Genomic DNA, 15,909 nt, shown 5'->3' on the forward strand with positions numbered 1-15,909 from the left:
GTATAGTTGAAAAGCCGTATAGCTTAAAATGTTGAAAAGTTACGAAGGTATGGAGTTAATGGATGGTTTTATAATCTTATAATTAGTTTCCCTTCTGGTCGTTTTCAATTTCTCAACCACTGCAAGAGAGATGTTGTGTACCCCAACTGTTCCTTGGTTGTCTTAAGACAGCAGACGTGGATCTATTACTTAAAGGAGGCGAGAGGAATTGTGCACAAAATTATAGATTTTAGTTGTGCTCACATTAAGCCGTTTAGCTGAAAAATTAATTATGCACATCTTTTGAAATTCAAAATGTTGAAAAGTTGCGAAAGTATGGAGTTAATGGATGATTTTATAATCTTATAATTAGTTTCCCTTCTGGTCGTACTCAATTTCTCAACCATTGCCAGAGAGATGTTGTGTACCCCAACTGTCTATTTTAAGCCCTTAATTATTTTGGATTTCTGTTAATGACCTTTCTTCTTCTCTTCCGCCACTTGTAAATAAGGTTTCAGACTTTACCAATAAAGAGATTAATGTTTATATCCTGAAGTTTTCTGATGGCACAGTTCCAACTGTGTGTGCGAAAACGACTGAATTGTTGGTTTCTGCGCTGTCTAATAATACTCAGGTGATATTTGTCTGGATGTGGTGCATTAAGGTTGGTCTGATAATTGTTACTTATGCATATCTTTGGTTGAAATTGGGGGACCGTGCAATATTGGGGATTTCGAGTGTTCGATACCTTAGTATTGTTGTTGATAAATCATTCTCACTTAAAGTTCATATTAAGATAGTCTAAATTATATTAGCTAGAAATATTTGTATAATTCGTAACTTTGTTTTCCGAAGGAAATGCTTCTATGTTACATTTTATCCACCTCTATATTTTGTATTGTAGTTCAATCCAGCTGGGGATTTTCTCCTCAATCCTTCGTCCTATTTGAGTTTTGCAAAATATTGCTATTAGAATACTAGTTGATGCAAGCCCTTCTGAATCTTGTTGTGAAGCTTATGTTAGGCTGAAAATACTTCCAACTACTACGCTTCGTGATTATTAGGCTGAAATTTTCATATATATTTGTGTCAGAGGTAAGTTCACTACTTTTCTAAGTTTGTCCACCCAAGTTAACGAAGATGAAAGATTAAATTTGCATTAAATCCTTGAATTTAGTGCTTTATTTTGATTTAGGTGTGTTAGGGAAGGATTTGAGTGTTAAGTTAGTGGTTGTAGGGTATATGGTATTGCAGTTGTGTTTTGTTTTTCAACCCCTTCTGAGGTTAACGTTAAGTCTTTTTTTCTTTTGTGGATTTGTTTGGTTATCCCTTCTCCATATCATGCTGCAGCACTTGGAGGGGATATGTTTATGTTAACCTTTGGGCTAATAACTGATGTTAATTATATAAAATAAAAGTAGAAGTAAAATTAGTAGTGATAGTTATCTTAGTGGTAGCATTTACATATCAACTTTTTATATATTGATCTTCCTCTTTAAGCATTCTCTGAAAGCTATAACTTAATACCCAAACAAATAATTGAAGAAAAAACGGGTTTAATTTTTTTATAATAAAGCAGTGACAACAAAATAAAATAAAAACTACACTTTAACTAACAAAAAATAAAAATACTCCGAATATTTCGGCCCCACCTCCGGGAGCCTTTCTCAACGGGAAAAAAAACAAAAAAGAAGAAAATTACAACAATTTAAGACTATTTTTAAGACATTATAAAAATGCCACGACAACTAAACCAAACTAAAAATATAAACAATCAAATATAAAAGAAACAAGAACTCACATTTTAAAACCAACACTCCCGCACTTGACTGTAACTTTAGAAAAAAACTGCAATAATTGTTTCTATTGGCACTTTCCTTTGCCAAAATCGCTGTATAAATGGGGATCTATCAAAAATGAAAAATATAAATACTTGTAACAATACGAAAAAGAGGTCACCCAACCCCCAAATCCAATCAAAATCTTACAGGTTAATGAAACAAAATTATGAATTATAAATTGAATGGATTTTTTCATTTGCTATTTTAGCTGCCGTCCGTTGACTTCTTACAGCATTGACCATGCTTTGACCTCCGTTCGCAAGGCTATTACTTGTTTCAGGACAATTATGCAAATCAATACTCATTGAAGTTTTTGACTGGTCTTTAATTAAACTATTATAAATTGAATTTATTTTAAATTCCCCCTCATCTCTATTTATACTAATACCCCCATATATAATCTTTTTTATTTCTATAATTTCTCTGAAACTTTTTAAAAGTCCTACAGACTTATCAATAATTTTCGTCTGATCAAATAAAATACTATGATGAGGAAAATTATACACGTGACCAGCTATAGCGGATTCAAAAGTATTATCGGCATTATCATGGTATATTTTTCTTTATTTCAAATATTCTATCAATATTCTGTCAAATTGTCACCTCCATAATTGACCCTATTGTTTCTCAGATTCACGAGCCTATACTTGTCCAGTATTCGACCAAGTTTGATGAGATTGAAAACAAACTACGGGCTCTTCAAAACGCAAACCTAGCCGTAGAAAACAGGATTGAACAGCTTGAAACCCGTCTTGATGATATGGAGCAGGAAACACGACAAAATCAGCTTGTATTTCATGGTGTTGAACAAAGTGGGGGTCTTCCCATCTCTGAGTGTATATTGAATGTGATTAGGAATAAAATGCAAATGTCTGATTTTTCTTCGACCGCAATAGTTTCTGTATTTAAATTTCGAGCAAATTTTACTGATTCGGACATCATTGTAAATGCAAAAAGCGTCCTGCGCCTGTGTTGGTTGTGTTCAAGTCTGCTGAAACTGCAAGAGAAGTGTTTTCATGTAAGTCAAAACTTGCACGGTCGGAAATATTTGTTACCAAGTACCTAACATCAAAAAAGAAACAGATTCTTGACTTGGCTAAAAGTAAGCTCAGAAACAGAAATGTTTGGTCGAACAAACGGACAATTTTTGGGAAAGACTCAGCAGGAGAGATCTGTAAAATTAGAGCTATGGCTGAAGTGGTCCGTTTGCCGATTCCGACTGCATAATTTTGAGTTATGAAATTATGTTTTTGCACTACTTGTATGTTGGTTTTCCTCTTTGCATTTTGTAGCAAAAATGTCACTTTCTTTCATGTTTATCTCTTTCTTTTTCCTTCTTTTTTCTGCCTATCAGACTTTTTTTTCCGTATTAAATAGTCACCTTAAATGAACGTGAACAGATATGATGACGCTTTGAATGAATTTGAACAAAACCGGTTTATTCTTGGAAGCCAAGCTCGTGACACACTTGCGGGGGATGATGAATGCATCGATAATTTCTCTTTGAATTGTCGCCCAAGTAATTATGTGAATCCGAATAGTCTTTATGAGTATTAAAAACTTGTGAGTGCAGATGAAAGAGCGATCGTTTTCTGGAATTGTCAAGGTCTAAGAACGGCATATTCTCCTTTATGTGAGATTTTAAGTTTACTAGATAAGAAACCGTGCATTGTAGGCCTATGTGAGACATTTGTTTCTAGCAAGTCACTGCCCTGGGATTTTTCTTTTCCGGGATATGCTTGCGAGCGAAGAAAACGGACAACCATGGAGCGGGGCGGTCTATGTATTTTGATAAATGAAGGTACCCAATATTGGATTATGAATAACCTCTCCCTGTGGCTGGAAGTTAGGATCGAAACCCTTTTCATCGAAATAAAAAATGAAGGGAAAAAAAATGATTTTGAGGTTAATTTACAAAAATACGTCATGTGATATTAGTTTTTTTATTGATGAATTTGAATTTTTATTAGACAAAATTAACAATGAAAATAAAAATAAATTTATGATGGGAGATTTTAATATTGATTTACTAAAAAAAAGCGAATAGCTCAGATTTTGTTAATATGATGGTGTCACATGATAGTTTCCCTCTTGTAACTATTCCAACTTGGATTTCGCATCGTTTGGCCACCTTAATTGATAATTTTTTCATTAATGGTGGATTATTTGAAAGATCCTAAGCAGATGTGAGTGTGTCCAACGGGTTGGATCACCTTGTTTTAATAAGTAAAATAAAGCTGAATCAGTCAAAAGAAAATAAACGGTGTGCAAGGGCATCGTTTTACCGTGAAATGAAAAGTAAAAACCTAAACAGTTTTGCAAATAAGATGGTTGAAACGAATTTTTCGCGTGTAATAGAAGAAAATATTCCAAATGCAGCATATGATCTCTTCAGTGAGATAGTGACTAACGTAATGAATTAAACATGTCCCTTACGAAGAATCAACCCTAATAGAAATTTTCCTAAGAAACCATGGATAACAAAAGCCATTCTAGTTTCAATAAAGCAGAAAAACCAACTTTATGTAAATAATTTAAAGGATCGTTCAAATGATAATTTTATAAAATTTCAAAAGTTTCGGAATATTTTAAATTCAGTAAAACGGAAAGCTCAGAAACTTCATTTCCAAAATGAAATTCATGAAAATCAAGGGAATATGAAAAATACATGGAAAACAATAAATAAACTTTTGGGTAATTTTCACAGTAGGGTGGAGGTGAGATCCACGGAGACGACGAAGGTCGTTTTACTGATTCTCAACACATAGCTGAATTTCTGCGTGATTATTTTGCAAATGAAGGAAAAAGACTTTGCGATCAAGTGCGGGCTAGCTTACGCACATCTGTGAGTTTTGGATCTGTATTTGAAAGACAGCCTGCAAGTGAGAATTCCTTTGAATTTCAAAGATGTTTGGAACGGGAAGTGGCACAATTCCTGGCTACGATGAAGTCAAAATCTAGTGGGATGGTTGTTTTCGCTGAAACTCATAAAAGCCGCAAAAACGAGTGTCTTACCTGTCTTGACGCACCTCATCAACCTTTCTCTGGATCATGGAGTCTTCCCGTAAGCACTAACAATTACAAGAGGGGTTCCTCTTCATAAAGGAGGGAAAAAAGATGACCCATCGAATCGAAGACCTATATCTATTCTCCCACTTTTCTCTAAGTTATATGAGAAAGCTGTACATGCCCAGTTAAGTTATTATATTGAAAAAAATAAAATTCTAATGGAAAACCAATTTGGATTCAGAAAAGGGCAATCTACAGATATGGCAGTTCTGGAATTGGTTGATTGGATTAATGATGCATTTGAAGCTGGTCTTAGACCTGCTGCTGTGTTCTCGGATATAAGAAAAGCGTTCAATACGGTGGACCACCCAGGGTTTATTCGAGTTCTTGCCTCGATTGAAGTAAGGGGCTTAAGCCTTGAGCGGTTTTCATCATATCTACACGACCGGTATCAGATAGTACAGAATGGATCATTTTTATCTTCAAAAAAGAAAATAGAGTGCGGAGTCCCACAAGGGTCAATCCTGGGACCCCTCCTTTTCATCATTTGTATTGATCGAATGAAGCATTACCTGTCGGAGGCTGGTGTCATTCTATTTGCAGATGACATTTTGCTCTTTCTAGCTGCGACTTCGCTTGATGTTTTGTATAATAAAATTCATAATGCTGTCTCTGAATTTCTAACCTTTTCTCAACAAAATTTGTTAACCCTAAGCTTTTCCAAAAAAATCTTCATGAATTTCGTCAAGACTTTCTAGAGATCTCTAGATCTTTAGACCGCAAGACTTTCGTCAATGATCAAATCGTGGTTCGAGGAGAAAGTTTCAATAAGTCTGTTATCTGTTACAATATGATGTCAATCTATCTATATATATAAAAATGAGTTAATTGTTTGTGTGTCTCTCTGTCTGTCCACATATGACGTCTGAATTATTTCATCATATACCAATTCAAAAACGAATGTATTCAAGCCGAAGTAGCTGAGTCGGTAAACCGTTATGTTCCAGGTTCTAGGTCCGAGAGGTTCCAGGTTCGAGTCTTGGCTTTAGCATTAATACAAAACAAGAAAAAAAAACTAAAAAAGGTAAAAACTACAAAAAAACTAAAAACGAAATACTAAAAAAACTAAAAAAGCTAAAAAACTAAAAAACAGCGTTATGTTCCAGGTTCTAGGTCCGAAAGGTTCCAGGTTCGAACCTTGGCTTTAGCATTAACACAAAAGAAGAAAAAATATTCTTAAGAGTTATGTTATTATTTATGGGTCATGTTTTTTGAATGGTTTTTTAAGTTATGTGCAAAAAAAAACAGCTATAACCTACTGATTTTCATTAGAAGTGTAATTTTATATTTTTCAGTTTTCTTTTCATTCTCCTCTGTGTGTATCTTTTATATTTAAAGAGGGCATAAACAGATTATTATTATTATTATTATTATTATTATTATTATTATTATTATTATTATTATTATTATTATTATTATTATTATTATTATTATTATTATTATTATTATTATTATTATTATCATTGTTATTATTATAGGCTTAATGGTGCATATCCTTGGAAAATATTGGATGTTTTGAGAACTGTCGTGCAATGCGTGATTGTGTGCAAATTATTCGACGCTTCCCGTGTTTGTCCCCCAGATTTCTTTAGGTACCCATTCAGATCTGGGGCAACCCTGACTGAGTTTACAAACTCTTTTAATAATATTAAATGATCCCGCCCTAATTGAATGATGCTAAATATCACTTTTACTATTCGCCACTAGGAATTCTGTTTTAGAAGCTTCAATTTCTATTCTTATCTTTCGTAGATGTGAATATAATACATAAATTGCATTCTGCATGGATATTAAATTATCCGAGAATAACAAAATATCATCAGCATACGAAAAGTGGCTAATGTCGATACCTTTAATCACATATAGCGGTGACCGATCTATTTGTGTCACAAAGGGGCTAAGAACTGACCCTTGTTTAACTCCACGACGTAAATAAATTCGGTCTGAAAGTCAACCCTTACGAAAAGATTCTTACAGATGAATTACCATACCAGCCCGTTTAACACTGGCCTATAAATTATGCGCACCCCACCACGCAACATTGACAAAAAATCGTGGTTATGCAACATTATGATTGTATATTTCAATTAATTACTTGAGAAGCTACCCAAAAGTAGATACACTGAAATATTTTCTGTTTTTAGATAAGTAGTCATTCTATTTTGTTCTACGTAATGAACACAATCAACTAAAATGTGTTCAACTGTCTCTTCATTATTACCATTAGTCAGAGTGCCTTCTTCTCCTTGAAATTTTGCAAGATATTACAGTGTACCTCTAAAATGTCAAAGATAGCCTACAAATATTAAAAATTACTCCGTAAAAACAAAATACAGGCAAAAAAAATTGAACAATGCTGCCATCTTAAACCTATGAAATTAGGAAATGATTTCACCTAGAAACTTAACCGTTTGGTCCCTTCTCTTAAGAAAATTAACAAACTGAAAGTCCATTTTAGCCCATCTAAAAGAAAAGGGTAACTTACTTTTTGCACTTTTCGAGAATTTGGGACAGCTTCTCTTTCAAAAGACAAGCTAGTTCTTGTTGTAATTTTGGCAAGATTTACGAATTGATTCTGATAGAACATATTAGTAATCTAGAAATCAGCTCAATCAAGCAGCTCCACTTTTGTTCACAGAAGAGCTAGGATTTTTGTTACTGATTTTGTTTACTACTTTTCAAATTACCCTTTTCTATTGTATCTTTCTAAAAATACGAAGGACTTTGCAATAGTTCAAACGCCCATTGAAACCACCTTAGATTTTTTCAATACCTAAAAAATTCGATATTATAAGTTTTTTTTTTTCAACTATCTCATACTTTTGAAGTTATAACAACAGTTGGACAGTGTTGCAAAGCTGAACTTTAAAAATGTATAATTAGAAGTAATTAGCTAATTTTAGCAACACTTTTTGAACAAAAAACTTTTAAATTAACAATCTGTTGATTCCCAAGGACACCTAACCCTATAAAAAAAAAGCTACACTGTCTTAGGCTGTTTGATACCATAAGTTTTAGCTTATATATTGAGAATTTTTCTCTCCCGTCTTTTTTAAGTTGGTTCTGCCCCTGCTGCATAACCATGTATGAAAGCCTTTTTTATTTAAAATTCAACTTCTGATTTTTCTTGTAATTTTTAGTATGCACTTGGTTTTGGTTTCCTTTTAGTAATTCAAACTATTGGATTTCTTTTTCACTGTCTGTTGTAGTTTAAGATTAAACTAGCCCCCTCCATATATGTAAATTCAATACTTAATTTAAATTCAAAATTCTAAATTTTTATTTTTATATTGACTTCAGTATTTAACTGAGATTTAGTCGTCATCTATATTTATGCTGATGCCCCTGTAGGATTTTATTTTATTATTGTATCTCAGAAAAACTTTTTACAGTCCAGCGCCGTTATCAATTATTTTATTTTATCAAACTTTATAATATACTGTGAAAAATGAAATGTGATCAAAAACAGCTGAATCAAAGATTGTTGGTATTTTACAAGCCTTACCCTGGAATATATATTTGCTGTTTTGTGTTGTTATAACCTATCTTCTAAATATAGGCGTATCTTGTAACATAGCCGCCCATGCGAAACTGAGCTAATTTTGAAAGTTTTTACTGCCTTTAATGATGTGTAAAATAAATACTGGTTTGTTGACAAATACTTTAAGTTTGTACATTATGGGTGCGCGAAGAATTAATTTCATTTGCTTTGGAGCTTGGTGACCAGACTACCTAGCACTATGTTAAATAGAATTGAATAAACTTAGTCCTCATATTCAGGAATCCAGCATTGAAGTTAATACTACTATTACTAACAATAACAAGACACCAGAGGCCAAGACAACCGTGTATGCTCCTCTTCCATCTCAAATTGTTCAAAGCATGTCTCCTTACTTTAGTAAGGAGACATGCTCCTTACTTTAATCACATCAGGCTGTGATTTAACCATATTTTGTAAAAACACATTTTGGACATTTTAGTGCAAACTCAAAGTTAATGAAGACTTTGGAAACCTCATAGAGCAAAATCGTGTGTAAGAACATAGTAGATAGTACTTTAAGCAGTTCCTACTGTTTTTATTGTTTTCCATAGAACCAAATAGTTAGCTTTTAAAATCTGAATTATTATCTAAGTTGGAAGGAGGGGAGGATATGAAAATCTAGACCCTCTTGAAGCTTATAAAACTTTGAATATTAACCATCAACTTTTGAATATTAACCACCAACTCACAATTTTTTGTTGGTGGCAAGGCTTAGTTAAATCGGCTGAATTTGCCTTTTTTTTGAATTAAATAAAAAAAAAAAGTTTTTAACTGAAAGTAATGAGCCTCATTAAAACTTAAAACGAACAGGAAATACTTCGCATATGAAAGGGGCTGCTCCCTCATCAACGCCCCGCTCATTACTCTAAAGTTTGACTCTGTATCTCAACTCTACTTTTTGAAACAGTAAAAAACTTTGGCGAAAAGAGCGGGGCGTAGATGAGGAAGCAGCCCCTTTCATATATGAAGTAATTTCTGTTCGTTCTAAGTTTTAATTCCGCTCCTTACTTTCAGTTAAAAAAATTGTTTTTCTTTATTTAATTTCAGAACGTTTTGAATTAATGTATATTTTGATTTTGGCTCTCCGCAGATGGATAATTAACACGAAATTTGCATATTTATTTATTGGCTAAATGGCTTTCTCATAGTTTTGATCGAATGATCTTGAGAAAAAATAGAATTAGGGGAGTAGCCCTTGTTGCCCTCCCATTTTGTGGTTACTTAAAAAGGAAACTAGAACTTTAATTTTTACGAATGTTTTTATTAGTAAAATATATACATAACTTACAAATTAGCTTACATAACGAACTCCTGTATTCGCACGTTTTTATTACGTATATGAGCCCTATTATTTTAGCCCTAGAAAGAAAAATATCTCCAGAATGGGATGTATTTCTTTCCAGTCTTCAAAAGGAAAAGCTCCTTCCACAGTTTCTTTCCCGAAGAGGAATCCTATTTGCGTGGCTTTACAGTAGAGCAGGGCAGACCTTTTACGAATTGGCTTAACCAGAACTGTGATTGTAATAGGAGTAGCAGGGTGAACTTTTGGAGTAGCAACCCTCTTGAAAAGTACAGCGCAGCAAACGACAGAGATATTAATAGCAGCACAATATTTTTAGGCATGAATTTAAAATGCGTTGAAGGCAGTAGGCTGGAAATTGCTTGTTCAAGATTTTGTCTTTTGTTGACAGAAGATCATTACTAAATATAGTAAAAAGCTACTGAGAAAACGGGATAAGAGGTTGAAGTAGAGAGGGCAATGTAAAACTTTCTCGTATTTCTTTCCTTTGACTTGCTATTTTTACTATGTAAATTATTAAAAAAAAGGTCTCTCTCGAAAAGAACTTTTTCCTCTAAAACAAGTTTCACTTCTTTTCTCAGACCTTGATGTTTTGTCTTGACTTCTGGGTCAACCAGAGTAGCAGAAAGAAGCGTTCATTTTGCAATACCTTAAAGATTTTGTTGTGTGACAATGTAAAAAATTGCTTTAAAAACTCCATTTCAGGGTTGCCATATGTAAAATAATCATAGAAAAATATTAATTACGTGAAAACATCAAAAACAAATTTCGAAACTTTAGTGCCTGGCTGTATAAGAAAAGAACCCAGAAAGCTCTTTCTACCACTTCACAATAGGCTTTAAAATTAAGAAATTTACATTAAGTAAGTTTTGTAATTTTCTTTTAACTGTAGAAGTTAGCAGGGGCTTAAAAACTGTTTTTTTTTGTAAAATAACTAGCGATCGGCAACCCTGTTTGCTGAGTCATAACGCTGTAGAAACCATAGATACTGACCCAAATCCCCTTTGGAGGCTATTACCATTTTTACTGCAGTTGCCCTTGCAATTACTTACTATAGCTTGTCTTATAAAATAGTTTCATCTTTGAAAATTTGCTTTTTTTCAAGGATCAACTGCCCCTACAGTTGGTAATTATCTGAAACGTCAGAGTAACATTGTATTTATATGTCATCTTACATGACAGAAAGGTTACAATTAAAAAAAGATAATAATTTCATTGGGTTTTAAAAACAGTTTAGCCTATTTTTACTCTGAAGCATGGTAAAAAAAGGTAAAGGATATGGCATTAGACTTTAAAGTCTGTACCGGCGGTGGTGAACTCCATTTCTTGGCCCTTCAGCCAGGAAGTGCAATGGAGTGTTGGGGGGGGGGAGCTTGGGAATGGGGTAAGTGGTAGGTGGTATAGGTATAAACAAAGTCATTTATTTCGATATTAACATTTCAACCGTTCTCTTAGTATCTTATTTATTGTCAATTCTAAATTTCATCATTGCTATTTAGAAATTGTAGAGATTTTATTTAAATTTAATAATCATTAGAATTTATTGTCAATTTTTATTTTGTATAAAAATTTGTCACTTTTCTCTTTTAATTTAAAGATTAGAGCTTGCAGTGAAACTTATTTGACTTAGCCCACCAAAATATATCCTTATTATAAAGATATTAATATCAGATTAATTATAAAGATATTAATATAGATATTAATATCTATAAAGATATTAATTTCATTGGATTTTAAAAATAGTTTAGCCTGTTTTTACTCTGAAGCATGGTAAAAAAAGGTAAAGGATACGGCATTAGAGTTAACAGTCTGTACCGGCGGTGCTGTTTTCCATTTCTTGGCCCTTCAGCCAGGAAGTGCATGGGGGGTTGGGGGGAGGGGGGTAGGGAAGGGGGAGGGGGGTAGGTGGTAGGTGGTATATGAATAAAAAAGTCATTTATTTCGATATTAACGTTTCAACCGTTCTCTTAGTATCTTATTTATTGTTAATTCTAATTTTCATCATTGCTAATTAGAAATTGTAAAGATTTTACTTAAATGTAATAATCATTAAAATTTATTGTCAATTTTTATTTTAGATAAAAATTTGTTACTTTTTTCTTTTATTTTAAAGATTAGAGCTTGCTGTGAAACTTATTTGACTTAGCCCACCAAAAGATATCCTTATTCTACATAAAGCCATCACCCAATTCAGAAGGGGGGGAATTGAAAAAGTATCGACAAAAATAACACTGGAAACTTTTTATGTTAGAATTTGCCAGCCTCTTCTTAAATAGCATTTTAAAGCTTTTTTTCATGATCGTTGAAGAAATTTATTTTTCAGGGGCAAGCTCGTTCATTATTAACAATTCTATTAACAAAGATGCTCTAGCCAAGACATCTGGAAACATAAAAATTATTCAGTTAATTATGGAAAACACTGGCGTTCATGGTTTCAATTTGACAACCCTGCTCGATAAATCTCCAAGTGAATACAAAAAAGCAATGGATTTTCTCTTTAATTTATACAAACAGCAAAAGATAGTGCCAATAATTGACAGTGTTTTTACATTTAATGAAGTTACAGAAGCCCAAAAACGCTTAACGGACCGCCAAAATATTGGGAAAATGATTTTAGTTCCGAATAAATTACAACTTGCTAAAATAGTTAACATTTAATAGCACAAAATAATTAAATCTAAGATGCAAGCCTTTTTAAGTATTAAATAAAAAAAATAGTTTTTTTAACTGCAAGTAAGGAGCGACATTAAAACTTAAAACGAACAGAAATTACTCCGTATATGAAATGGGTTGTCCCCTCTGCAATCCCTCACTCTTTACGCTAAAGCTTTTAATTGTTTTAAAAGTAGAATTGTGGCAAAGAGTCAAACTTTAGCGTAAAGAGCGAGGGATTGCGAAGGGGAAAACCCATTTCATATACGGAGTAATTTCTGTTCGTTTTAAGTTTTAATGTCGCTCCCTACTTGCAGTTAAAAAAACTAGTTTTTTTATTTAATTTCTGAACATTTTTGAATTAATACATGTTTGATTTTGGCTCTCCGCACATAAATTATTGAAATGAAATTTGTATATTAATTTTTTTTTTGCTAAATGGCTTTCTCTTAGTTTTGATAAGATGATTTTGAGAAATAAGGGGTGGGGAAGGAGGCCTAGTTGCCCTATAATTTTCCGGTTACTTAAAAAGGCTACTAGAACTTTTAATTTTTAACGAACGTTTTTATTAGTAAAAAATATGCGTAACTTAAGAATTAACTTACGTAACAAACTTTTATATTCTTATATTTTCATTATGTGTACGAGGGGTTTGTACCCTCGTTAATACATCGCTCTTTACACTAAATTGTGAGTATCGTCCCAATTCCTTAAAAATGACCCAGGAATCAAAAAGGCCGTAGAGTAAATAGTTGAAATTACTAAAAATACTTTAGCATAAAGAGCGAGGTATTTGTCTCCTCCTAAATACCTCGCTCTTTATGCTAAAGTATTTTTAGCACCCCTCATATGCTTAATAATCTCTGTTCGTTTTAAATTTCAATGCTACTCCTTACTTTCAATTGAAAAAAACGTTTTCATGTTTATTTTTTCATTGTTTTTTTTTCTTTTTCCCTGGGGTCATCGTATCGACCAAGTGGTCCTAGAGTGTCGCAAGAGGGCTCATTCTTACGGAAACAAAAAGTTCTACCCCAAAACAAAATAAAATCCCCTTCAAAACGTCTGTACACTTCCAAATAACCATTACTATATGTAAACACTGGTCAATGTTTGTGACTTGCAGCCCCTCCCCAGGGATTGTGGGGGAGTAAGTCATTCCCAAAGACATGGTTCTTATGGTTTTCGACTATGCGGAACAAAATGGCTATCTCAAAGTTTTAATCCGTTGACTTTTGGAAAACAATGAGCGTGGGAGGGGGCCTAGGCGCCCTCCAATTATTTTGATCACTTCAAAAGGGCACTAGAACTTTTCGTTTCCGTAAGAATGAGCCCTCTTGCGACACTCTAGGACCACTTGGTCGATACGATGACCCCAGGGAAAAAGAAAAAAAACAAAACAAAAAAAAACAAACAAACAAACAAATAATTCTGGCAAAAAATACGAAATTCCACATTTTTTTAGATAGGAGCTTGAAATTTTTCTATAGAGTTCTCTGATACGCCGAATGCGATGATGTGATTTTCGTTAAGATTCTATGACTTTTAGGGGATGTTTCCCCCTACTTTCCAAAATAAGGCAAATTTTCTCAGGCTCGTAACTTTTGATGAAAAAGACTAAATTAATTGAAACTTATATATTTAGAATCAGCCTGAAAATTTGGTTCTTTTGATGTATCTTTTAGCATCAAAACTCCTTTTTTCTTAGCGTTTCGTTTACTATTGAGCCGGGTCGCTCTTTACTACAGTTTGTTACCACGAACTGTTTGATTAGTGTAGAAAATTTTCTAGTCCAAAATACGTGCATTTTCGTAGCCCTGATTAATAATGAAGTATAAATATCCTTAATTTAATTTCAAAGACTCTATAAGTTTTACTGAATGTTTACCTAAAACTTTTCTATATCGTAGATTTACCTATACATCTGAACAATGGTTATAGTAAAAATAGGACTTTCAAATTATTTTTACACTTTTTCAATAAGTGTTAATGATCAATGCTTTCATCTATAGGAAAGTGACAAAGAAAAGTTATAATTGTCGTTTCTATTTCATTTGTTAAATTTTTTAAATTTACTGCGAAGTTTGGCTCTTATTACCAGTCAAATACAACTCTTTTCTTCGTCTTTTTCTTACTGTAAACTGTATCCTAACAATGAGGAAAGGGGGAAAGATCCTGTCCTGGGAAGGATGATTGACTTTTGGGCTGCTCTATAGTAATGACACAAAAGACATAAATTACTAACGAGCTACGTAAAACTTTTTGGCTGCAATATACTGGTTTTATATTCTAGTTACTCCGTTTATGATTAACTCTCGGTGAGATTATTACTGTCAACAGTGACTGAGTAAGCAAAACTTTGAGCGACCAAATTAAAAAAAAAACATTATTCCCAAAGCACTCCTGCTGAAGGGTATCTTGGATATTGAAAATGACTAAATTAAGAATCAGAGGACAGGAAGGGACTACCTTTCCTTTTTGTTGGAGGATACCTAGAACTATATCTGGATAGACTCTATCTACATTACTTTGAAATTTGTCGTTCTTTTGATGTTTGATTAAATAAATTTTTTTGCCTTTAACAATGATTGATACAATAAAGAAAGAAGAGAGAACGGAGAAAAGGAATTTTGACGGGGAAGAAATGATTAAAAATGGGATTTTCTTAGTTAGAATAGTAAGAGACGAACCTCAGAGAATTAGGCAGCTCAGTAAGTGAAATATGGCACCATACCCAAGAAGAGCAACTTTTCTAAAGATGCTATATAACGTTGTTTGGTATTTTATTGCTTTTAGCTGTCTCTACAACCATGATACTGATAAAATATACATATAACCCACTTGTAATGAGCTGTATCAACCATTTTTGTAAAAAAAAAAAAAAAAGGAGAACTATTACTAAAGATATAATAAAAAACATAGTCGGTTAGTCTTTAGAGTAAAAGACGTGTAGTTTCTATTTAATAAAAAGATATAATAAAGAAACAATAAAACGACAAAGACATATTAATACTTTAAAAAGAGAAATTAAAAAGGGTGCAATTTTGGAAGATTTGTTGGGTTGAATAATTCTTGCTTTAAAGCTGGCATATACCTTGGTTGTTTTAAGACAGTAGACGTGGATCTATTACTTAAAGGAGGCAAGAGGAAATGTGCATAAAATTATAGATTTTAGTTTTGCTCACAATAAGCCGTATAGCTGTATAGTTGAAAAGCCGTATAGCTTAAAATGTTGAAAAGTTGCGAAAGTATGGAGTTAATGGGTGATTTTACAATCTTATAATTAGTTTCCCTTCTGGTCGTTTTCAATTTCTCAACCACTGCAAGAGAGATGTTGTGTACCCCAACTGTCTATTTTAAGCCCTTAATTATTTTGGATTTCTGTTAATGACCTTTCTTCTTCTCTTCCGCCACTTGTAAATAAGGTTTCAGACTTTACCAATAAAGAGATTAATGTTTATATCCTGAAGTTTTCTGATGGCACAGTTCCAACTGTGTGTGCGAAAACGACTGAATTGTTCGTTTCTGTG

At 33.0% G+C, this 15,909-nt stretch overlaps 1 protein-coding gene across 2 annotated transcripts in view; it reads left to right on the plus strand.

Annotated features, from left to right (window-relative positions):
• Positions 1 to 12,487, plus strand: part of LOC136039276 (synaptic vesicle membrane protein VAT-1 homolog) — a 69,837-nt gene extending 57,350 nt beyond the window's left edge. The window contains exon 5 of one of the 2 annotated variants that reach the window (XM_065722858.1): positions 12,054 to 12,487. In XM_065722858.1, coding sequence (XP_065578930.1) covers positions 12,054 to 12,388 — 335 coding nt within the window. In that variant the 3' untranslated portion in view covers positions 12,389 to 12,487. Of the gene's footprint in view, positions 1 to 2,451; positions 8,549 to 12,053 lie in introns of those variants that run through there. The other variant, XM_065722860.1, reaches the window with a different exon arrangement.
• Positions 12,488 to 15,909: the final 3,422 nt, after the last annotated feature.

Source organism: Artemia franciscana, chromosome 19 (assembly GCF_032884065.1).
Source record: "Artemia franciscana chromosome 19, ASM3288406v1, whole genome shotgun sequence".
Lineage (NCBI taxonomy): Eukaryota > Metazoa > Arthropoda > Branchiopoda > Anostraca > Artemiidae > Artemia > Artemia franciscana.